The 25,844-nt window shown below is 40.0% G+C and overlaps 1 protein-coding gene across 5 annotated transcripts in view; it reads left to right on the plus strand.

Annotated features, from left to right (window-relative positions):
* The window catches only part of TLE4 (TLE family member 4, transcriptional corepressor), a 150,640-nt gene that overhangs the window by 54,726 nt on the left and 70,070 nt on the right, over positions 1 to 25,844 (plus strand). For 3 of the 5 annotated variants that reach the window (XM_029203682.1, XM_029203687.1, XM_029203684.1), the window contains 2 exons: positions 16,435 to 16,639; positions 17,905 to 17,921. In XM_029203682.1, the coding sequence (XP_029059515.1) occupies positions 16,435 to 16,639; positions 17,905 to 17,921 (222 nt within the window). The remainder of the gene's footprint in view (positions 1 to 16,434; positions 16,640 to 17,904; positions 17,922 to 25,844) is intronic. The other 2 variants (XM_029203683.1, XM_029203686.1) reach the window with 1 other exon arrangement.

Below are 25,844 nucleotides of genomic sequence, written 5' to 3' on the forward strand. Positions count from 1 at the left end.
TGTAAATTTTGTAGGTTTTTCCCTAGAAGTGGGATTGCTGAGTTATATGGTTAGTGTATGTTTAAAGTAACTGACACACTGTTTCCCAAAATGACCATACTGTTTTTCAGTCTTCACTAATATGTATGAGAGAACCTTAGTTCCACATCCTCACTAGCACTTGGAATGGTAGGTTTGGGGAGCTTTTAGTCATTTCTGATACGTGTATAGTGGTACTTGTGTTTTTGTGCATTTCCATAAGAGCGAGTGATGTTGAGTGTCTTTTTATGTGCTTATTTGCCACCTCCATATCTTCTTCGGTAAGTATCTGCTCAAATCTTTGCCTATTTTTCTTGAGTCAGTTATTTTATTTTTATCAAGTATTTTGAAATTTTAAAAAAATATTCTGGACATATGTACTTTATTTTGCAAATATTTTCTCCCAATCTGTAGTCATCCTTTAATTTTTTTTGATAATGTCTTTTGACGAGCAGAAGTTTTGAACATTGATGAAGTCTAATTTATGAATTTTTTTTCTTTAGAGTCCTAACTTTTGACTCCTGTTGGTTCTCAGTAATCTCTGCCTCACCCACAACCACAAATATTTTCTGTTAGGTTTTATTCTAAAAGTTTTATGTTTAGACCCATGATCCAGTTTGAGTTAATTTTTGTTTATGGTGTGGGATACGGGGACATGAGTTGAGTTTCTTTTCTTTTTCTTTCCTTTTTCCCCCCCCCCCCAGATGGACATTCAATTCAGTTGTTCCAACTGCTGTGCATCATTGTCGAAAATCTATTGACTATATTGTGTGGGGTCCATTTTCTGGACTTTATTTTGTTCCATTAAACTGGTGTCTTTTTTTTGCCAATGACACGCTGTCTTGATTTTTGTGGCTTTCATTATTGCTATTCCCCATTCCATTTTGCGGGTTTTTTTGTTTGTTTTGTTTGTTTGTTTTTCTTTTCTTGGTTGCCTTCTTTCCAGTACCCCTCAGAACTCAGGTCCCTAACTGTCAGTATCCAAGAGATTGGCTGATGGATGAAGGGGAAGAATCCAAGCTCAATAGAACAACTTTCTCTCCTTTAAAAAATGGTGTCTGTTCTGCCTCTAGACTGTTCTCTCAAGGGTGACTGCTTCTGCCATCTGCCCCTGGTCCCGGGTACTCCTTCTGCTAGTCTCCAGCAGCTTCCTCCTAGTAGAGTTTCTTGTTTGCGCATTTGTCTTTCTGTTCTTCATTCTGTACACAGCAGCCAGAATGATCTTCTTCTAAAATATAAATTGGATCTTTTGCTCCCCAGCTTTAAGCCTGTCTCTGATGGCTGCCCATTTTGCTTAGAATGAAGTCTGAATTTCTTACCATGGCCCACAGGTCTCTGTGTGTGCTGACCCTTCACCCACCTCTCTGATTTCACATACCCCTCACTCGATTCATGTGACTTTTAGCCACGTTGGTCTCTTTCTTCTGTCCCTGGATATCCCAGGCATCTTCTTGACTGAGGGATTGTGCACCAGCTCTTCTACCTTCTGGAACCCCCATCCTCCATGTCTTGACATGGTCTTCCTCATGCTCCTCCTTAAAATCTCAGCTCACTGTTTACAGTAGCCAGGACATGGAAGCAACCTAAGTGTCCATTGACAGATGAATGGATAAAGAAGATGTGGCACATATGTATAATGGAATATTACTCAGCCATAAAAAGAAACGAAATTGAATTATAATGAGGTAGATGGACCTAGAGACTGTCATACAGGGTGAAGTAAGTCAGAAAGAGAAAAACAAATACCTATGCTAACACATATATATGGAATCTAAAAAAAAAAAAAAGGTTCTGAAGAACCTAGGGGCAGGACAGGAATAAAGACACAGACATAGAGAATGGACTTGAGGACAAGGGGAGAGGGAGGGGCAAGCTGGGACGAAGTAAGAGAGTGGCATGGACATATATACACTACCAAATGTAAAATAGATAGCTAGTGGGAAGCAGCCCTCAGCTCAGTGCTTTGTGTCTACCTAGAGGGGTGGGATAGGGAGGGTGGGAGGGAGATGCAAGAGGGAGGGGATATGGGGATATATGTATACATATAACTGATTCACTTTGTTATAAAGCAGAAACTAACACACCATTGTAAAGCAATTATACTCCAACAAAGATGTTAAAAAATTAGAATCTCAGCTCAGATGTTATCTCCTGAGAAAGGACTTCCCTGGTGGCAGATTTTAGTAGCTCTTTCACCCAGTTCATTCTCTGTGCAGTAGCCTGTTTTATTTTCCTCAGAGCATTTACCATTTATTTGTTTATGTGTGTGTTAATTTCCCTTCACTAGCAGGTGGGATCTTGTTCCCTTTTATAGCCGTGGTGCCTAGAACAATATGTAGCTCATCATTTTCAATAAATATTTGTATAATAAATACTCAGTAACTGTTCAATAAACATGCAATAATTTATTATATTTAATAAATATTTGTTAAATGAACAAATATTCTATTTTGACCTATTTTTGCATTTTGATTTTTTTTGTCCCACAATTTTGAGCCAAGGTTGAGAGGAAGGAAGTGTGGACTGGTAGGAAATACATACACAATCCTGGGTGTCATTTGTAATATGATCTTAGGAATTTCATTTAAAAGTTTTTTTCACCCGTAGAATTGCAGGACTGGAGCTGATAGCCGCTAAAGTGCTATCCAGTTTTCTAATATTGTATGGGTTGTAAGCCTGTTTGTTTTGATGACTCTGGAATCTTTATTTTAAAACTTGGGGGCCTTTTGTGTCACAGTTACTTCTCTAGATTTACATCCCTAGCCTTATATTCTTTTCCCTAAGGGAGTAATTAAAAATAGCAAGCATTTATCGACTATTTGCTTTGTGTTAGTACTGTGCTTAGCATTTGTAGACATTATTTTGTTTAAACTTCATATCAACCCCATGAGGAAGGGAGTATTATTGTCCCAGCTTTACCAATAATGAAACCAAGCCTCTGAAGGGGTAAGTAGTTTTCTGAAGGCCACACAGGGAGGAAGTGAACCAAACTTAGACCGACTTCAGAGCTCACACATTTAACCATTCTGTTACACTTGTTCCTTATTTGTTCCCTTGACTCTGTTCTTTCTTTTACACTGGGATCAATAGGCCGTTTATCCTGAGATCCATTATAGTATTGTCCAGTGTTTAGGGTCCAGAGCTCAATAAGGGAGGTGAAAGTGGGTATGCCCGATGCACATAGTAATTGGTTAGCCTAAGCTGAAGTGTATACTAGCTCCACCTATCAGTTGGATACTCCTGACTCCTACTGTGTTTCTTCGTGCTTTTTGTAACTTACTGTCATATGTAAGAATCAAAAGTTGTCATAAACACCAGTACCAAGACAGGTATTTTTAACCTAGGTCCTTGGATCCTCTTGGGTTTCATGCTTGGGTATCAGGCTGTCCATTAGCTCCCTGAAATGTTGGCAGAATTGTGTTTGTTGGGGGTGTGTGGAGGATGTACATTGTCCAGAGAGGAAATTCTGGTCTTAGGTCTCATGACAAAAAATGTTTGAGCCTGCACCTTACCAAGAATCGAACTGCACAAGATCCTGACATAGTACGTACGATACTTGTTGGAATGTGTGTAGACAGAAGGCAGTTGTCTATAGCATTATAAGGAGACATTGCTGCATAATTGTTCAGAGACCTGGAAATCAGAAGTTTACACTGAATTTGTTTCTAAATAGTGCCCCAGGGATGAGGGAGTTTCTTGAACTATGGGTGGGTTAAGAAAAACAACAACAACAAAAAACTGCATTATGTTGATACTGTCATAGGTATTACGGAAAATAAGTTAACCACATTAAACATTTAATCTTGAACAACTAATGATAATGATTGCTTGGAATATTTTTTGTATTAAGAGGTATTAACTGGAGCTAGCAGCTGCCTTCACATAGTTGTATCAAAAGAAAATACAGGCAAGTATGTATTTCAGAATACTTTTATTAGTCTCCTGTTCATACATGTACCTTTTAAAGGCCTGGGGCACAATGATGACTAAGAACTGGTCCCTGCCTCTTGGTCCCTGTGTTCATGATTTCGTGGGAGAGGTAGATCCATAGATGGATGAATTGTGTTTATACAAAGTTATGAACCAAGCACATGGGGACACCGGATGGGGTAGCAGTTACCCATTGAAAGCAAAAGCCTGAGGCTAAGCTAATTATAGGCAGTAGTGGGTGAGGGAGAGGGATAACTGCTGGAGGACCACACAAAGGGGGGGGGACCAGTAAGGGGGGACATAAAGCACAGGGATTGCCAATACATTTGGGGGAGTCCTATTTTTGAAATTATCTTATTTTCTTAGGATAAACTGTACTTTTTCTTCATTTCTCCATCTTGAGAAAATTTTGTCCATCCTACTTGTGAATAACACTACTTCATGGGATATATTAATATTGCAAACTTAAATAATGCTGTTGACCTAATAAGCAAGAGCTAGAGCTAACCCCGTCCCCCAAACCTTTAAGTAAAACTTAATGGCACTTTTTTTTTTTTTTTTTTGCAGTATGCGGGCCTCTCACTGTTGCAGCCTCTCCCGCTGCGGAGCACAGGCTCAGCGGCCATGGCTCATGGGCCCAGCTGCTCCGCGGCACGTGGGATCTTCCCAGACCGGGGCACGAACCCGTGTCCCCTGTATCGGCAGGCAGACTCTTAACCACTGCGCCACCAGGGAAGCCCAATGGCACATTCTTAAATCCTTTTTAAGGCAGCTCCGTGGCTCTTCTGCCTTTGTGATTCTCATGCATTTTTTTCTCCTTGGTAGATTCCATTAAAGGGGGAGAGTTTATCTTGGTGCTCAGGTTGTCTTCTGTGACTAACAGGGACAGTGCCACACTGATCCCGAAGCAAAGTGGCAGTCGTGTATTTTTTTTTATTTTCCCAGATGTTTCTGGGTTGATCAAAGCAATTTATAGACACAGCTCTGTATAAGTTAATATCTGGGAAAAGAAACTGTTGAAGGCAGGAGAACAATTTAAGCTGCTCTCTACCTGGATTGAAAACTCAGAGGTTGTTTTGGGGTTCCTTTCAGCTCATATCCTCAGATGGCCTACGAGCAAAGATAATGTCAGGGCAGGCTTTGTTGGTTGTTTCTTGCAGGCTGAACCTACCTCCTCCTATGGCTAAAACATCCAGGTGCCCAGTCCAGCCTTCCTCACAGATGCGCTGTGGGCATATGACCCTGTCCAGGTCAAGGAGATATAAAGAAATGCCTTTTTCTCTTTAACGAAAGACCCATAAAGAGAAAATTGCCCTCTTTCCGTGCTTGACCATGGTTGTGTGAGGATGAGTTAATGTTCAGTTCTGCAGCAGCCATCCTGGGGGACATGGGATATGAGAGAGGTCAGGAGAACCAGAGATGCTGACCCAGAGCCTTGATACTGCCGTCATCCAACCAAGCCTGGACTTGTTATGTGAGTAATAAAAACCCCTATTATTTAGGCCACTTTTATTTGGGTATTCGGTAACTTGCAGAGGAACTGTCTTAAGTGATATATTGCTAAACCATGGTGACTCCATACATATCTCAAAATTAGAAACAACCTAACCTTTAACCAGTTGGGAGACTAGTTAAGTGAACTCTCATATCTATACAATGGCATGTATTGTACAGCCATTAGGAGTGATCTAGTCAAAGCATTAGTTAGGGTTATGGGAAAATGTTCTTTGATATGCTGAATAGGAAAGGAAGCATTTAACAAGATAGCATGATATTATTTTTGTTTAAAAATGCTTATATATGCATTGAAAAAATGCTGGATGGGCTCATCAACATTATAGTTTTGTTTGGCTGGTAGGATTATGTGTGACTTTCAGTTTCTTTCCATTCTGCTTGTCTTCGTTATTGATAAAACTTTTCTAATCTTAAAACTATAAATGTGAACCTAAAACTACTCTATAAAAATATTGAAGAATTGTAGGGGCTTCCCTGGTAGCGCAGTGGTTGAGAGTCCACCTGCCGATGCAGGCGACATGGGTTCGTGCCCCGGTCCGGGAAGATCCCACGTGCCGTGGAGCGGCTGGGCCCGTGAGCCATGGCCGCTGAGCCTGCGCGTCCGGTAACTATCTCATGCAGAAGTCAGTCTGAAAAGTATAAAAAGAACTTTAAAACTTTCAGAGAAGAAAAACAACCAAGAAGACTTTTTATCTTGGGGTACAGAAGTATTTCTTAATGGGTCACAGAAAGCTCAAACCATAAGAAAAAGATATTACTCAGTTAAAATTAAAAGCATCTGTTCATCAGACGATATCTTAAAGAAAATGAAAAGATAAGCTAGAAACTGAGAGAAGATATTTGTTAACACATATAGCCAACAAGTAATTATCCAGCTTTTACCAGTTTTGTACAAGCTGAAAGTTCAAACTTAACGACAACAAACTCACCACTGCCTAAAGCTCTCATGATTCTTAAGTGAAAGTGTAAAGCCCTTTCTGTCTGTGATCTGATTCCCATAATGTCGCATCTGACCCCACTTCCTCCTTGTTCAATGGGTTCCCACCAGACTTCTTCTTCTTCCTTGGTCACTGCTGGCTCCTTTCCCTGTCTGGGCCTTTGCAACTGCTTTTCTCTCATCTCCGATTCTCTTCTCCCAGCTCTCGGTGCTCTCGTTCTCATCCTTCAGATCTTAGTTCAGAGGTCACTTCTTCAGAGGGGCTGTCTCTTGATTCTTATGAATGAACGATTACTTACCAATTGTGTTAAGACCTCCCTAGTTAAGAAAGGTCCTGATGGGGCAGCAGGTACTTCACTGGGCTGGATGGTGAGGACTTGTGTTCCATTCTTGATGTGGATACAATTTCCCACTGACTTTTACCTTGGGCCTCACATATGCAGGTGTTGGCCTGTAAAACTCTGCACCCAATTCCAACGCGGTATATAGTTTGCCAGATCGCCAAGCAATTCTCTGACACCAGCTGCGTGTGTCATACAGTTCAACTGGAGATAGCATCAGATCCCACAGGTTAAGGGCTGAGCTCCACGAGAATGCCCCTCCTCCCTGCACTTCAGAAACCATTCCCAGATACAGGTGTTATCATCTGTGTTTTTAACAACCTCCTTGAGTTTGATTAATTTGCTAGAGCAGCTCACAGAACTCGGAGAAACATGTAACTTACCGAATTACCTGTTCTTTAATAAAAGGATGTAGCTCAGGGACAGTCACATGGAAGTCAGATCCATAGGGCAACGTATGGGGAAAGGGTGCAGAGCTTCCACACCCTCTCCAAGTGCACTACTCTCCCCAAATCTCCCTGTGTTCACCGACCTGCAAGCTTTCCAAACCCTGTCCTTTGGGTTGTTCTGGAGGTTTCCTTATATATGCATGATTGACTAAATCAGTGGCCATTGGTGATTGAACTCAACTCTCCAGCCACTCTCCCCTCCCTCCCTGAAGGTCTGGTGCGTGGGACTGAAAGGTCCAGCATTCTGGTCATGTGGTTGGTTCTCCTAGCAACCGGCTCCCAACCACGAGTGCCCTCCGAAAGTCACGTCATTAACATAACAAAAGACACCTTTTATTGCTCTCTTCACTTAGGAAATTCCTAGAATTTTTGGAGCCCTGTGCGCAGAACTGTGAACTAAGACCAAATATATATTTCTTATTGTAAATCGCAGTATCACAGCCTGGTTCAGTGTTTTTCAAATTGCAGTTCCTGAGATTCATGACTATGCAGTGAAATCAATAGTCAACATTTTTTATTTTAAAAAAGAAGAGAATAGAAAATATAAAAATGTGCCGCACATAGTATTTGGTATTTGTTAAACTTTCGTTTTATTTACATGTCTATTCTATGCAGATATGCAACATGCACACACAGTTGTTGTGGTCAGAATGTTGGAAAGCAACTCATCTAGCTGTCATCTGAGGTTCATTCTACTTCTAAAGTTCTAAGGTCAGCTGCAGGGTTACTGAAGAATCTGAAGTAGATAGGCTTTTTAGATGCAGCTTTACTTTTAAAGAACACTGTGAAATAACTAAAGAAAGCTTTTCTGAGCAGGATCCCTTAGCTTGGTAACTTTAATGACTACAACACAAAATAGAAGCCTTGGTTTCAGTAAGATAATGTGTTAAAATCTCTTCAAAAAATTCATTAAGTAGTTTAAACAAGCCTCCAGGAAAATGTATTTCTATTATTAATTTGCTTAGAAATACTTCTCCTAGTAAACTATGGACCAATTCAGAAAAAATTCTAATAGGATTTCTGATGGGAAAGTTAATATAATAACTCAGGGTTGGGGGACTTTTGTCCTTTCCTTTTCTTGCTGTTATTACTTTGTGAGTTAAACTGCAAGTTAAGACAGTGGATGGAATCCTTGGCACAGGACTCATGGAATTTGCTTCTTTGCTTGTTACCTGTCTTCCCCTTAAAGACCAGTCCAGAGATCTTGAGGACCATAGAGATCTGTGGTTTTGGTGTGAGAAACTTATCCTTGCAGTGATAATCTTTGTTGGGTCGCTATAAATGCTGGTCTTTCCCCTGCAGTAAATCTCATGTTTTAAGTCATCAGGAATGAATTACAGATAAGCTTAGGTTGTAAAGTTCCTTCCTTTGTTCTTTTTTATATTCTTGCTTCTTTCTATGGATTCACTTAACTTTTAGCTTTTGCTAGAGATATTTGATCAAAGTAAGAACTCCCAATCTTTTGTCTAGAAGGGCACATCCTATTTTCCCCACCTCTACAACTATAGGGAAGTAGAAAGAATAGTAAAACAAACACTGTGTACTTACCACCTAGATTCACCAGTTAATATTTTGTCACTTTTGCTTTGTAATGTGTATACACACATACAGACAGATACATACTTTGTGTGTGCCAAATTGTTGGAAAGTACGAGGCAGGGAGACATGATATTTCACCCCTTAATGTATCAGCGTGCATCTTCTATAAACAGTTTTCCAGTATAAGCATGATACAGTTAAGACCTCCATATAGCCAGTGTATAGTTCATATTCGTATTTCTCTAGTTGTCCACAGAAAGTCCTTGATAGCTCGTCTTTCTTCGTAGCAGTCGTCGCCTAATCTGGTACTCACATTCAAGAGTGGCTTTGTGGGCTTCCCTGGTGGCGCAGTGATTGAGAGTCCGCCTGCCGATGCAGGGGACACGGGTTTGTGCCCCGGTCCGGGAAGATCCCACATGCCGCGGAGCGGCTGGGCCCGTGAGCCATGGCCGCCGAGCCTGCGCGTCCGGAGCCCGTGCTCCGCAGCGGGAGAGGCCACAACAGTGAGAGGCCCGCGTACCGCAAAAAAAAAAAAGAGTGGCTTTGTTGTGCAGTCTCTTCAGTCTTCCCTCACACCCCCAAGAAACAGTCCCCAAGCGATTTCGCTTTATGACTTTGGCATTTTGAAGATTCCAGGCCAGCCTGGTGGACTGCCCTACAACCTGGACTCATCTGATTGTTTTCTGATGTTTAGATTCAGGTTAAGTATTTTTAGTAAAAACACTACCTTGGTGATGTTGTGTACCTGGGTGATGCTGTGTATTTCCCAGTTGTATCACATTGTTGGTGAAGCTAGTAATCTGGGATGATACTTTGACATGTGAATAACCTGTTCCCCAACAACATTTTACCCAGTGGTTTTAGTATCTGTTGACGCTGTTAATACATTTGGAGTAATGAAGTGGTAAATTCTAAATTCTTTTTCCTTTTAAATTAATATTCTTCTGTAAAGAAGAGCTTTTCCTGCCTACCTCCCTTCCTCCTTCCCCTCGTTTTCCGTGAGTGAGTGTGTGTGTGGATATAGACTTCTGGATACCTTTTTCCAATAATAGCAGCAACCACTTATTGAGCGTTTATTATTTGCCAGGCACTGCGCTAAGCGTTTTATATGCACAGTCTCATACATTTACCAGCAGCCTTGGGGAGGTAGATTTTATAACCCTTTCCACGTTTTACATGAAGGAACTGAGGTCTGAAATCGTAAAGTGCCCTGCTCTTGCTCGTAGAGATGGTGAGGACTCCAGACAGCAGCTCTGATGTCACTTCATGATGTTGCATCCCCACATATCATCCAGGATCTCCTTTCTCAGACTCAGCCCAGCCCACACAGACAGGGTCCCTACTAAGGCGCACCCTCGCGGTCAGAGCAGTGTAGATACCAGCCCCCGGGCCCTTTTCTGTGCTCGCTGCTTTATTTCAGAGTCTGTTGCCTTCTCTTGCCCAGCTCCTGGGTCTGTCGGTCCCTCCCTTACTTGTCCCCTGGAATAATGTCTCCTGATTGGATCAAGGCACACATGTTCAGTGCACCTAGCTTGGCCAGCTGGTTGGAAGAGCCATTTTCTAGTCCTTGGCCTCATGGCGTGTCCCACAGCTCCACCTGTTTTCTTGTGGTACCGTGGACTCCACTCCTGGCAACTGGGTTTAAAATAATGCTGTAATCTACTACAGTCACTGTTCTTTATGATGCTTGAATTGTCTCAAGTTTTGCCAGTGAGGACCCCTTCAAGTTGGCCCATTGTCCTATTTGTCACACCCTGTTAGTCTAGATAGCTTTCTTGCTTTCTAGCACAAGATGTAGCAGGCTCACCTTGCTCTTTTTTTTTTTTTTTTTTTTTCTTTTTTAAGAAACCAAGATACGGCACTAAGTGTGCTGATTGCTGCTGGGGTGTCATTGCTTCTAAGAATGAAGGGGTTTTTTTTTTTGTTGTTTGTTTTGTTTTTGAGGCTTCTGTTGATAGCACAGTAGAAGTGAAGGGTGGTGGACAAGAAAACCTCTGTTTGGTTTCCAGTTGGAGTTGTGCAGAGTTGCTAGGGATTTGTGTGGATTAAGCTTCTGCACTCACCCTGCTTCCTGCTTGGTCATTGATCAGTCAAGCCTTGGTAATCAAGCAGTTGGGGACATTTGATTAAAAAGAATTTCTTTTTGCTGGCAGATAGACATTTCAAAAGACATTTCCTATGAACTTGATTCTCTAGTGGTTCTTTTTTCCCTTCTTTCCAAACTTGAAACTGTGAGGAGATAATTCTTTGTCACAGAATCTCCAATAAAAAGCTATTAACAGAATTGAGGCTGCATCTACTACCTCATTGCTGTGTATTTTAGAACTAATTACTGGCTATTTTTCAAAATTAAATTAATTACCTTAATGGAGTACTTATTTGCCTAAGTTTAAAGTTCACTCCATTTTAATGTTTATTCTCTTGAATGGCCCATCAAGGGAAAAGAAAAAAAGATTTTTATTTTGTATCCTGGTTTGATATGAGAGTGTTTTCTTTCTTTTCTTTTTCTTTTCTTTTTTTTTTTTTTAAAATAAGGCACCCAAGATAGTAATGGCCTAGGAAGCCCAGTCAGAAGAAGTTTTTCAAGATAGGTATCTTTCTCAGTAGGTTTTTTTTTTCAGTTACGATTACATAGAGTGTATTTTATTTTAATGTTTAAGTGGTACTACAGTCTATGCTCTCCTCTTTTTATTTTTTTGGCTTGATTGTTTTCTTTTTTCCTTATAAGGTAAGCATTTTTTAACCTGCTGCTTTGTGATTAGAGTGGTGATTTATCTTAAATTATTTTAATAATAAATCAGTGTTGAACTGGTGTACTCTTAAGATCCATCTCCTTTTCTGTCTTCAAAAAGCAAGAGGTTTTATGTTTCTTTGGTGACTATAGGATAAAGTAAACCTTTGCAGGTTAATTGCTGTGTAATTAACACAGACAGGGTGGAGATCAGAGGACAGTAAGCTATTGGGAAACATCCACAAGCTTTTGCTGTACTATAGGGAAGTCCATTAGGTTGTGCTACCCCAGCTCCTTAAATAATATCCAGAGAAACCTGAGTCCTTTTCCAGGGAATCTGCTATGAGTTTTCCTCTATTGATGAGAGTCCTTGATAGAGATTCTTTTTAATTTTCAATTCTTGAATGTTATTTGTAATTTGATAAAGCCTTTTTTTTTTTTGATGGAGTAAAGGGTAAAGTCCAGTTTAGCTGTTGGTGACTTACTGTTTTTATGTAAAGAAGATGGTCTCTAATACATTGGTTTTATTGACTAATCGGTAATCATTATCCATTATACCTGTCACTGTGCTGCTAGGATAGCTTCTAAGGAGAAAACTTACAAAGAAATTTAAAAATGACCGCTAAATACAGAAAGTGATTTGCTTGCTATAAACATTTAAAAACCTACGAAAGTATTTCAGTATATCTGTCTTATACTTTTATCATCTACCTTTTGGTAACTTACTTAATCTCATTTTTACCTGATAGTTTTATATTTTAAACACTTGCTAAAAATTGCTCCTTTCTACAGGGTGCCCTGAGTGTGCTTTTTTGTCTGATATTTTGTACGTATAGTGGATGACTCGTAAAATGGGTTTATGGTCGTCCCCTCTCATTTTTTTCCTCTCTATCTCCTGAGTTCAAGGCATATTCTGTTGAACGATACTTTTGTAATTTGGATGTTATTATTCATAAAATCATTGGAAGGGCTTTTATAATTTTGGTATAAAAGCAAGTGAAAAATTAAAACCTCTCAGTGCAGTGTGGCATTCTGGAACAGAAATATGACATTAATGGAAAACAAGAGAAATCTGAATGAAGTCTGTGTTTGATTAATAGTAATGTACAATGTTAATTTTTTAGTTTTGGTAAATTGGGTATGTAAGATTTTTTTTTTTTTTTGATAAATTCTATGGGTAGGTAGGACATTTTAACATTAGTGGAAGTTGGGTAAAGGATATATAGGAACTCTCTTTTATTTAGTAGAAATTTAATTTACCAAAAGCTTTAAATATATGGCCATATGACTAAATAGTGGTGAGCCAGGTGCCAGGGGTACAAAGAGTCCTGAGGCTGGTCTCTTCTCTCCAGAATGTCACAATCTTGTTGGCAGGTCAGGGTCTTCTTATCCGTAAAAAGATGAGTAACAGTACCTTTATGAGGCAGCCTGTGCCAATGAATGATACAGAGAGTCCTGTAAGTAGACACATGGCACGTTTGGAGAGGCCTTTGCAGAACAGGTGAAACATGAGCTGAGCAGGATGGGTGAGTACAACTTAGATAAGTAATGGAGAGGTTGTTCTAAGAGACAGGAGAGGCCATGAATTGAGGGAAAAATACTGGCAGTGATGATGCAGGGTGGGTTCGTACAGTCAAAATGAGCCAGTGGAGACTTGCGCTAATCAAAGTACGGGATGATGAGGGTCTGACTAATATGGTGGAATTGAGATTTGACAGGAGCTGGTGATGACGGTTATAGGAGCACAGAAGAAAAACAAATCAGTGGTGACTGATAACGTGAGCCAGTGGAAGTTGTTACTTAGGGGGTTTGTGTTAAGCATTTCATTTTCAGGTAATGCTGAACTGCCAAGTAGACTTGTCTGGCAAGAAGTTAGACCAGAGCTACTGGAGCACGGACGGGAAAGGAGCAAAAGGTTTAGGACTCTACCTCTGTAGTAAACAAGGAGAAGCCAAGAAGGAAATCTGACAGCAGCATTCAGAGAGATAACTAACGAGAGGCTGTGGTGATCACTGTAGCGTTCCTGAAGCAGGTGGAGGAGAGGTTCATAAGGAGGATATGCTAGCTCTGGCTGAGATATATCAGAAAGATGACTGTGACATCTTGCAAAAATAGCTATCTGAATCATCATCAGTTTTTTTGAGATTGGTGGGCCTGGAGTCCAGTGTACAGGGGGTTAAGGAGTAAGGTGTGTGTGTCTGTCTGTCTGTCTACAGGAGGGGGTTGTTAAGAACTGGGGACTGCAAATTTACACTAGTTTTTAAAGAAATTTGGCTCTCCATAGACAAGGAGATATATATATATACACACACACAGACCAGTAGCTGAAGAGGGCAAAAGAAGGTTAATTTAATTAAATTTAACAAACATTTATCAAGTGCCAATTATGTGCCAAGGCACTGTGTTAGGGGCAGTGGAGGACACAAAATGTGATTAAAATATAGTGTTTTTTTTCCCCTCCTGAAAAAGTGCTACCTCGAGTTCTCTTAGTGTTAGGGAGGCAATTCGTCTTAAACACGATGCTAGAGATGCTGGAATTAGGCTTGCAAGTAGAAGAGCAAAATCAGTGACAGAACCACCTAAGGTGGAGGTGGGGGTGGGGAGTTGGAGAATTGATGGAGCAACGAAGGGAGAAGGGAAGAAAAGATGTTGCAGGGGGAGGAGTCTGGTCCTTGGAAGGGAAAGGGATCCTCCTTTAAGAGGGGCACAATGGAGAATAGGAGAAGATTAGTGTTAGAGCTATTTTGAGGTAGAATAGAGTACAAGTAAGGAACCCAGGAAGTCTTCACTATGAATGGCATGTGCTGCAGACTAGGGGTATGTTTTTTACCTTTGGAAAGTTCTGGATAGACAGGAAAATGAGGCTGTTAGTGCTTATTTTTGGTCCTATGAGACAAAAATAAAAGAAACACCCGGGCCACTGAAAGTATTGCTTTTGGCTGAGGGTTTTTTTTTTTCATATCTAATGAAATAGACATATTTTTTAATTGCTCAGATATATGAATGTCTCAGTGCCTGCAGTTAGCTAGGGTGTGTGTCGGATGCAGACTCTCACAGAGCTTAGAGTCTAGGAAAGGTGGTAAGAAGGGACATATGCAGACTCTTAATAAATGCTTGCTGATTGAACTCTGATCTGAGATAGAAAGTGGCTATGTGCCCGACCCATGCACATGAAGTATTATGGGATATAGAGGAGAAAGAGAATTGGAGCACTTTTCTGGTTATTTCAGTAGAACAAGGACTTGAAATAAATTTGCCATATATTTAGCTGAAGGCCTTGTTTCTTCATAGACCTATTTTCTACATGTTTAGAAACTATTGTGTGCTCGTGTTTTTTGGTCACAACTAAGTAACAGTACATAAAGAATTAATGAACATGATTTTGGCCACTCAAATGAAGGACGACATTATTTTGAACTCTCCATTTAGGTAGCACGTTGGCAGGGCTTTAGGGTGGGCATTGGTTGGTGGAGTGTCTTTATTACTGCTCCAATTTGCCATTTTATGTATGTAAAGTTGTCTTAAAAGTGTTAGTACTATTTTATTGACTGTACTTTAAGTGCATGTACAGTAAATAGGTGCAGGTCAATTGGAGAGAAGAACTAAGTAGTGCTACCTTTGGACGTTTATTGTCAGACACAGGAAGAGATACAGAGGGGCAGAGAAGGGAAGTAAAAGTAATTTGGGGAGGAGAAAAAAAAAACTCACGTTTTTCTTTGAAATATTTTTCAAGATGATTCTTACCAGTGAAGGGGAGCAGAACGTGCCACCCCACACATTTTTGAGAAAGCTATTTTGTGCAGTCCTACTTGGAAAGAAAATTATAGAAGAGACTGTTTAGCTAGCACAGGATAGGCCTAAAAAGTGATTCTAAAGGTATTAATTAAAATGTAATCACTACAGAAGTTGGTCTGAGAATTTCTCAACACTTGTTCTCACAGAACATTGTTAATCAGGGTATTGGTTGGTGTGGGGCCCCTGTTGAGGGATATATTTAACTGAATACCCTCCGATCACCACCCCTCCCCCTCTCCCCCTCGGAAGAGGCAGCAAGGCCTGCCCACCTCGGTCCCTGGAGCCCAGCTTGCTGCAGACTCGGCTGAGGTCAAGCACTCCCCTTCCGGCCTCTCGAGGGCTTTCTCCATGTGTTGCCAGCGTGCCGGTAAAAATGACTTTAAACTCTTGTCAGCACAGTTACTGGTGCATGCATCACAGTCCCACTCAGATCAACCTGTCACAACACAGAGGCGGCCGCTGGAGAAGAGTACAAGGACAGGCCTCTAGCTTTTCATTCGAGCATCACTAAACGTGCACAGAGTGCCCAATTATTTCAGCATTATCGAGCAAGCCTACAGGAGGACCCAAGCCTTGCTACATTAGATTTTCTTTAGTAATTTGCTCAAGTACCGCTGAGGACACTTAAAGGGCTTAAAACGGTGGCTGCAACCAGTTTCCTTTTCTGGGTTGTTAATTCAGGTTTTCTCTTTCAAATTAACTGTCGACGCATGCTGTGCAGTGGTTCTGGGAGAACTGTTTAACACTGATTTTCTCAATTTTCAAGCTTTTTTTCTTCAACATAACTGCTTTAACAGTCACATATATGTTTTGAACAGAGATGTATGATAGTGAGGCTTTATGTTTTGGAGACCAAAATAGAGATGCTTTGTTAAATCTAATTTCATCTATTAAAAGTAAATTAGTTTCACTACTTAAAAATTAGGTTATTTACAGTGCATTGCAAAACCACCAAATCCAAGTAAAAAAGATAGCATTTCTCTATTATTCATCTCCTTCCCTTTTATATATATATATATATATATATATATATATATATATATATGTAAAGAATAAATCTTTTTTTCATGGATGCTGGGCTTTCCAGGATCTTTTTGCACCTCTTTCCTCTCCTTTTGTTGTTGGGGGGTGTCTCGGACATAGGGAACAAGTTCAATATCTTTGTCTGGTTTCTCACAGCAGCAACAACTCCAGGCCCAGCATTTATCACATGGACATGGTCTGCCAGTGCCTCTGACCCCGCACCCTTCAGGGCTTCAGCCCCCTGCCATTCCGCCCATCGGTAGCAGTGCCGGCCTCCTGGCCCTCTCCAGTGCCCTCGGAGGCCAGTCTCACCTTCCAATTAAAGATGAGAAGAAGCACCATGACAGTGATCACCAAAGAGGTAAGCAGTTTTCTCGGGATGTCAGTCTGATATTACCTACCTGTTGCTGAGGGTAGGTCTGTATGTCATTGTTTATTCTTGTTTCTGGATTTCGTTTTAGCAGTGACTAAACAAAGGATTTCCCCTGGAAGGTAAATTAATGATTGGAAGCAGTCTTTTGCCAAATGATACCGTAGTGGTTGGCAAGAGTTAATGTGCTTCCCAAAGGCAAGGGGGGGGACGCATTTCCTGGTTATTGCCTCTGATCCCTTGCTACCCCCTAAGTTCCCCAAGTCTAAATCAGTAATGAAGTGCCACAGTGCCCTGTGTTTGAAATAGTGAGTGGCGTTAATAGCTAATTTTGACCAAATCTATTTTGGGGAAAGATTTACTGATCATTTACTCGTTTGACAGCCTCAGTTATTACTTATAAATCACATATAATGCAGTGAGAATCTTGCAGGTAAGAAAACAATTTCAGTAGTCTTAGTAATTGAGAAAGTACAGCCCAAATTAATGAAATCTGTTGGTTTAACTACCTCTTTCACCCAGTCTGTTTAGAAGCATGAAATGAACTCATTTCTGCCTCTAAGAACAACAGTTGTTTACGTAAAGAATTGATTGTAAGGCCAGTTGTGCTCCTTCTAGGTTGGCTTCTTCCCTCCACTAAAATAGATGATGGTGCAGAGACATTTTGATGTGACTCTGTGTTTGTATGGTGTTTATTAGTAGTTTTAGTTAGTTAATGGCAGAAAAACAAATGAAAGTCTCTCCCAGCATTCCTTTGTGGGAATTTATATAGTACATGGGTGGTTCATTGGTCGAAAGGGTGTGGTTATAATTAAAACCTCATATCTGTTCTTGTTTCAGTGTCATTACCATGAATTATAATCTTGGGTCAATGATTTTTATCACATAAACATAAATTTCCCATCTCTGATGTTGGAAACACGGTGCTATTCGTCATTCAGTTATCTTAGTGCTATGGTCCAGAGCTGAGGCATGTCTATAAATACTTCTATAAGCGGAAAAGTCAGAAAGGAGTATAAGTAACACAAATATCCAGCTTTGGTTTCTGAAATTGTGTCAAAGGTAAATTGGCGCTTTGTGGATCTGGTCTAGTAATATTAATAATTTACTTTACAGCAAAGTTGACAACTGTGCCATTTACTATTTAGCAGAGATCAAATTTGACAAATGTATGATTTTATGTAAACTAACTGGTACTTTTCTTTTTTTCCTTCTTCTCCCCATTTGCTCTGCCTTTGCTGCTGTTTTGCCTATAGACAGAGATTCCATCAAGGTAGGACTCAAAATTACAGATGAAGGAATGGCTTAAAAGGGGGCTCTCAATGATTTGCATAACTTTAGTAATGGATTCTTTGAGATTTACAGGATGATTTGGTGGGCTGTACCAAATAGTGGTAAACTGCATTTTTATATTGCTTTTAGTTGTGTGTTTGAGATTTTTTAAGATATTGGTCTCATTTCTCTATCAGAGTCAGATTTATAGATCAAGATTGAATTATAAGATCTGGCTTGCATTGCTCTTTTTATTATGTCTTTGCCATGTGAAAAAGAATAACTGCTTTTCTTCAGTTAAGCTTTGGCTATAAGATAAATAATAATGGGAAAAAATTGGTTTTTAAGGAAATAAACATTTTGGGAAACAGTTCCATCCTACAAAGCTCTTTATCAAAACATTTAAGAGCATTTTTCTTCACCAGAAAGAATTTTTTTTCTTTAATTTAATGACATCTTGGTTTCCAGTATAGCAAGTTATTCTCCTTAGGTTTTGCATTGTCTTATCTACCTTCTCTATCTCTATAGAGAAGTTGTAGGGAAAGAGGAAAAGTAGTTAGGGCCTAATGATTTGGATGTGCTTGTGTAATACCATAATGGGGTATGCTAAGGGTGCCTGAATTTATATAGTAAGCAAACAAGAAAAACAGGCTACCACGGCAGAAAATGAGTAAAATATGAAACTGCTTGGTAACTTTTGAGTCAGGCACGATGTAAATATGCTACTGTATTGTGGATAATTGTATTACGCCTGCTGTTGTATTTTGTATAGATTAGAAAGCAAGGGCAGTTCTCAGGCATTGGCCAAAGCACAGATGCTGTCAATTCCTTTTCTTGTAGTTTACAACAGTTGAATGTTTTGGAGCATAGGCAGTTACATCTCTTGCAATTTGTTTGTTTGTTTGTTTATTTTTGGTTGCATTGGTTCTTCGTTGCTGCGCATGGACTTTCTCTAGTTGCTGCGAGCGGGGGCTACTCTTCGGTGTGGTGCACGGGCTTCTCATGGCGGTGGCTCCTCTTGTTGCAGAGCACAGGCTCTAGGTGCGCGGGCTTCAGTAGTTGTGGCTCGCGGGCTCTAGAGCACAGGCTCAACAGTTGTGGCACAGGGGCTTAGCTGCTCCGCAGCATGTGGGATCTTCCCGGACCAGGGCTCGAACCCGTGTCCCCTGCATTGGCAGGTGGATTCTTAACCACTGCGCCACCAGGGAAGTCCTCTCTTGCAGTTTTTAATGAAGTTATGTACACGGAGACTAAAATCTTCCCCTGAAACCACCTGTGCTGTCACTTTGAATGCCTCTTTATTCCTTGTCCTCTTATAATAAAAGGGAAGTAGGGTTTTTTTTTCCCCCAAAGTCATTAAATGATGGAAAATAAAATGTATCTATTTTACCCTTCAAGAATCTTTGTAATTTGAAAGGGTATCTGCATACCCATAGAAATGTCAACGTTTACAATTGGAACTGCGCACATTGAATTATTTAATTATGCATTTACAGCTGTGTACTTTGTTGTATAATATGAACATCAGTACCTAAATTAAAAAGCATTCTTAATCAGAGTGTAGTAAGTATTCCACACATATGTACTTAAGAAGTAGTAAGTAAATGCATTGACCAAGATTTGCTGGTAGCAGCCCTTGGAAAGGCTGTCTAGTTATTCTGAGGCCAATAACATAAACATTCCCTGCTTCATATGATAAATACATACCTTCAGGCAGGCCAGTGAACTAAACAAAAGCCTCCTCTCATGCCCCACTCCCAGAAGACTGTGAAAATATTTATACTCCAGTGCACACTTTTGTGTCAATTACATTTTATAGTCCCTCACGTCAGAGTAGGGTATATTTTGAAATCATCTATAATCATTCAGGATGAGTCTGGGAGTGAGTATCTATATAGCTTGGAAGCCAGGGGAAAAACAAAAGGAAATAGAGATGGATGATTTTGCCTTGATTTATTATGGAATGGTAGCTATAAATAGATATTTTTGGGGGTACTGTTCTTGAATTTGAAGTCGTGTTGTGTCAGGTTTGGGGCTGTCCTGTGGCTTTGCAAGGTGAAATAGTTCACTGATTTTTGTAAACGTGTTCTGCGATGCTCAGAGAAGCAGTAAGTTGCTTGTTCCATCGATCGTCCTCATCCTCCCGTAAGTGGTTCCTGGTTAAGAGGGGCTTTTTATGATTGTCTGCTGTGTGACTAGAGATGGTTTTTATCAGCCGGAGCATGCCAGTTGCCTGCAGCTGGAGTCAGGCTTGTATGAAATAATTTATTCATGCAGGATGATGCTCCTTAACATTTAACAGGTAATGAACGTGACATAAATTTCCTTCTTGCTTTTAATTTTTCCCTTTCCTCTTCTAATGTGCAAACAGGCAGCTCTGGTACTCTAAATAATAAGTAATTTTTGGCCATCTGTCAAAAGGAAATTTCAATACAAATTTAAATTAATGGTGCCTGAAATTTTTTATAGCTCCTCTAAAAGCCTCTAATGTGCAGAAAATTCTGAATCTGCTGGTAGTAATTAGTGTTGCATGTAATGAGGATGTGGGCAATGTTATACAGCGCCAGTGTAACATTTTGTTATGGTAGCAAAATTTTGATTTATGCAAGGTTGTGGATGGGTTTAATTGTGAGAGACACTTTAAAATGTTTTTTTTTGACGTTACAGATTATTAAACAGGGCAGATTTCAGAATAGCTTATAAAATATAATTTTAAACTTACTGTAAAGATTCAGGTAATTAAGATGCTTTACCTTTAGGTATCAAGTAAAAATGAAAGAAATTCCCTCGTTAAAATGTTGGGCCTTTTTCTTCCTTTTCTTTTCTCGGAAGTTCTGTGACCACTAAACCAAATGCTATTGGCTTTATTGATCTTGTTTTCTATAGAGCCAGTAGCCAAGTTCATTCCTAAGCCTGTTATTTACAGACCTGTATCTGAATTTTTCAACAAGGATGGAGAATGTAAACATGGACCTAAAGGAGCAAGCACTGTAGGAGCCCAAGAATCATTTTATTTGGTGAGGAGAAACCAGAATGGTGTGTGTTCTAGGGCTGTTAAAGTAAGGATCCGAGGCACCCGCTTGTTACTTGGCCATCCAGTACCCTCATACATGTGCCCACAGTAAGCCTCGGATTTGGGGCTGACAATGGCAGGAAACACAGACCACGGTCCACTCTCACCCTTAGCTGATAGGGTGGAAAGCCCAAAATAGGTTCCTACTTCTCTTTCCTGAGTGGGGACTTTCTAACTTCTTCTGTAGTTTCTTTTGAAAGGATATAAGTGAAACCGAGGAAACATTTTCTGAGGTAATGAGAGCTTCCACTGCCTATCCCTCCTGTGGGCTGAGGGGTAGAAATGGGTTGGCTCCAAAGTGGTGAGAGAGCAGACATTCCCACATGCTGCCAGGAGCTTCCTAGTTGCTGGAGGTCCCAGTTCGTGAAGAGGAGTCATTAGGTTCCTCATATCACTCTCAGTTTCCACCTGATTGGCTGACATGATTCAGAGCTGTGAAGCCCAGGTTGCCTAAAACTTAGTAGGAATCTGAGATTGAGAAATAAGTCCCATTACACCCCAAATGTCTACACCTTCTAGCAAAAACTAGCCACCAAAATCAAGACCAACTTGAATATAAATGGCAGAATTCCCTATCACCAACTATTGATTAGCTCCATGACCTCTCCCAAGTTGGTGTTACTGTGCTTACTATTACTTCCTAAGTCCTTCTTATGTATGTTATGTATCCTGTTTTTTATCCTGAATGCAGTAACCTCAAGTCGGTCCTGTGAGGGATTTGCCATTTTTTATTTGTAAAATGTAGCATAAGTCCATTTTTTTCTCTAAGTGGTGGTGTTTTTATTTTTATTATTTCATTGGATTGTCTTCCCCAAAGTGCCATATGCATCATCGAAGAGTAGGATCATTTTTAGTGATTTGTACATTGCCAAATTAATCTCCAGAGCGCTGCAACATCTAAAAATGCCATATGTAATATTTGAGTATGTTTCCACACAATCCACCAATACGGAACTTTATAGCTTTTGTAATTTTTGCTGGTATAAGTAAGTATGGATAGTGCACTTTTAAAAAAAAATTTGCATATAGATACTTTTCAAGCTAAATGCTCTTCTGTGGGTATATATACTATATCCCCCCCCCAACCCTGTCCTGTATGGATTCTTTGTTTTTGTTTAAGGGTTTTCATAATGATCTGCTTATTAGTTGTATCTATGGCAATGCCTGTTTATTCTGTCATAGCTATATTTTGGTATTTATTCTATGTAGATAACTAAAACATCATACGGTGCTTTTCTTCTTGTCTCTCCAGTTATTCTCTGTTGGCAATAAAGGTTTATCAATGAGAATTAGACTAAGGCTCCTTTTATGTTCAAATTGAAGTGTATGATTCGGGCCAAGAAAGCACTTTTGCCTCATTAGTTGGGTGTTACAGGTGAAGGTGGGTTTTTAGCTTGCATTAACAGAATGATTACTTCTGTTTGCCGCTTCACATTGTACATCAAGACTTAATGGTGAAGGGTTCTGTTCCAGGTTCTTGTGTGGCCTGTGTGACTTGGCTTTTGTTCCCCTCTGCCTCTTTTTCCTGTTGGAAAGGAATATCAGTCTGAAAAGAGTGTGCCTTTTAATATGTTTAACCCCTCGCATGTCCTGTGTGGGAGAAAGCAGAGAAGAAACCACTTGAAGGAGGAGAGGTTGGCCAGTAGAAGAGAGGATAACTGGCCCAGGCAGTTTCGGTTTTAACACTCACTCCCTTTCCCCCATACAACTGTGTGAGGTAGGAAGGTTTGTAATCTTAACCCTTTGTGAGAAAGCTTGGTGGGATTAATTGCCTATAGACTTTAGAAGGACACATTATATATAAAGACAAAGGCCTAGAGTTGAAATCCATAAAATATACTATAAAGAGAAGGTATAATCAAAAAAAACCCCGAACACTACCGACAAACTAAACTGTAGTGGGGCTTGCACTGTCTCCTATTTTCCCCTTAGTCATCAGTAATCTGAGAAAAGAAGGTATGCCATTAAGGGCTGTGAGTTGGACACTCCAGTTTATCCACTCTAACCTCTGTGGACCCTAGTTACCTAGTCAACCCCACTGATCTCTGAGCATGTATAGCTCATAGTTCAGATTTCATCGTGAAGGTAGGTGGTGAGGAAAGGTTTATTTATTTATTGCTTATATCACATATGAGGAAAGGTTTAGAGGTGTTGAGACCTTGCCCAAGGTCACATAGCCATTGCCATCCTCAGAGGAAAGCTTTCTGGGTGACTCAGTCTCATCCTTTGTTGTTAAAAATTTGAAACATACTCGGCAGTAGAAATAATAGTGCCAAGATCCTCCATATACTTCCATATACTTCACATCAAGGTATAAGAGCTATCAATTTTTAGTCACATTTCAATCTATTCCTTTGTTTCTTCGCTAAAATACTCTGAAGCAAATTCCAGCATGCGTTTTACCCTTATGTACTTCATTACCTAAAATGAACACATTTCTCTAAACAATGGACATTTTTTTAGTAACCATAATGCCTTTAATCACTTAATAAAAATAATTCCTTGATAGCTTCTAATATCGAGCCTATAAGCAGACTTCTTTGATTATTTCAAAGAATTGGTTTGCAAGAGTTCCCCTCCTTTTAAAATTTTTCCTGTGCCACTGATTTGTTGAAGAACCTGGGCCAGCCTTCCTACGAATGGCCCATATATATTCTGGATGTCTCTGCGTGCTTCCCAGTGGTGTCAAGAGGACTTTCTCCTGAATCGTACTAAGAAGAGTCTTTTTCTTATGATGAGAGAATGGGTAGAAGAATGACATCTAGGTTTGCTTGTACATGTTGTTGATAAACAGTTCAGTGAAGTTTACCAATAATCGGGGAGTAAAATTTTTAGAAATGTATGCTGATCATCAATAAATAGAATTCTATTTGTATCCTTTTACATTCATACGCAGACTGTGATGTATTTGCAATCCAGCTTCACTTACCAAACATGCATATTGCTTAAGCTAGGCTTTTAAAAATACATTTTCAAGTAGGGTTTTTAAAATATATTAAGTACATCTATTTCCTTAAGGGTGTAGTGTCCTAGATGCCCTGTGCTCCAGCACAGCATCGGTCTCTCTCGCTAAATTCTTAGCTCCTTGAGGGCAAGAATCTTATCTTCTTGGTGGAACTGTACAGGAGGACAAATCAAGGGTTAGTAAGGGGCTTCCCTGGTGGCTCAGTGGTGGAGAGTCCGCCTGCCGATGCAGGGGACGTAGGTTCGTGCCCCGGTCTGGGAGGATCCCGCATGCCGCGGAGCAGCTGGGCCCGTGAGCCATGTCCGCTGGGCCTGCGCGTCCGGAGCCTGTGCTCCGCAGTGGGAGAGGCCACAGCAGTGAGGGGCCCGCGTACCGCAAAAAAAAAAAAATTAAGTGTTTCAGCACTATGCTTGCTTTTTTATTTCGTTGTAGAGGTATTTGTTTCTGCCATGCATTTTCCTGTGTAGAGTTACCTTATCACAGAATCATCAGGAATTTTGTTCTATGGGTTTATGAGGCAGTAATTTGTTCAGTATTAATTGATACCTGCCTCTAGGCGTGTAAGCTGTGTGAAATGTAACAGGTGCCCTAATTCCAGAAAATATGTTATAATTGTTTGTCAAACAGATGAATAAATATCTTTAGGGCATAGCTGGTCCTCAGGTGGTGAGCATGAATGGATTAGTGATGGGGGTTGGGGCTGTCTCCACCAATCACTGAGGCAGAACAAATACTAATTAGCAGGGGCGGGGCTGGTTGTGGGGCCTGCCTTCCCCAGCTGATTTTTGGCAAGGGAGGTTTAATTCTTTTCCTCCATAAACCAAACCTCTTAGTTACCAGACATTTTCATCCATCCCCATGTTTAATGTCTCTAATGTTCTTAATTAGAATGCATTTCATCTCTTGCAAAAATATTACATCATAAAGTTTTTATTCAACATGTTTTTTTTTCAGTTTTAAAGGGGCTCAATATTTATTTGTTTAAATTGGCATTTGAATTTCAAAAGCATTTGTTTCTCAAAATGTAGATAATTCTGCCAAAAGAATTATTTGAAAGAATGGTTCATAATCTTTTTAATATTCTTATATAGTAACACTTACTATAACCCACTCTGGAAAAATCATAAAATTACCCAGGGGGATGCTCAGTATCCTCACTTCTCTGTTTCTTGAATTATTTCTGCTACAACACTTAACTCTACCCAACTTGTATATTTTGTTTTATTGTGCTTTTGAAGTACTTCAGATATCTTCTGGGTTAAAGACTCTGTACACCTGGGGGCCAGCCACTAACAAGGGCTGTAATTCTGGACGTGTAGAGGAGTCATATCTAGTAATTACCATGGCAGCTGCCTTGGGACAGGGTTGAACAGAATTCGGGCTTCATGAAAGAGGACTGGAAAGGAAGTTTGCTGAGGGCTGACTAATTAATACATGCTCTAAGAGTTTTGGATCCTTTTAAATAAACTTGCTGTTACATGAAACTGATGAAATTATATTTCAAGACTAAATGCTGCTTATATCTGGCAAATCAGAACTAAATCTTAGTTTGAATACTTGGTGGTTTTACTTTGAATCTAAAAACTGAACAAAATAAGTAATATGACTTTATCAGATTCATTATTCAGAACCAGTCCAGATATTTCCGTATGTAATACATTTTAACACTTACAAAAGCATTTTAAGTGTCAACTACTAGTATTGTCACTTTAATTTCTGTTTATGTGTGATAGTTGTAATTGGTGGCTAAGTCCCCTTCTCCCCCCACCCGGAACAGGAAAACAGTAACATACACATGCATGAAATCTACTCAAGTGCAGTCTGCCTTTCTTCCCTCACACTGTTTGTTATTCCATCCCTTCTTCAACCACTAATGTTCATGAAAA

The sequence above is a fragment of the Monodon monoceros genome, unplaced genomic scaffold (assembly GCF_005190385.1).
Source record: "Monodon monoceros isolate NGI ecotype Baffin Bay Population unplaced genomic scaffold, NGI_Narwhal_1 Super_Scaffold_5, whole genome shotgun sequence".
NCBI lineage: Eukaryota > Metazoa > Chordata > Mammalia > Artiodactyla > Monodontidae > Monodon > Monodon monoceros.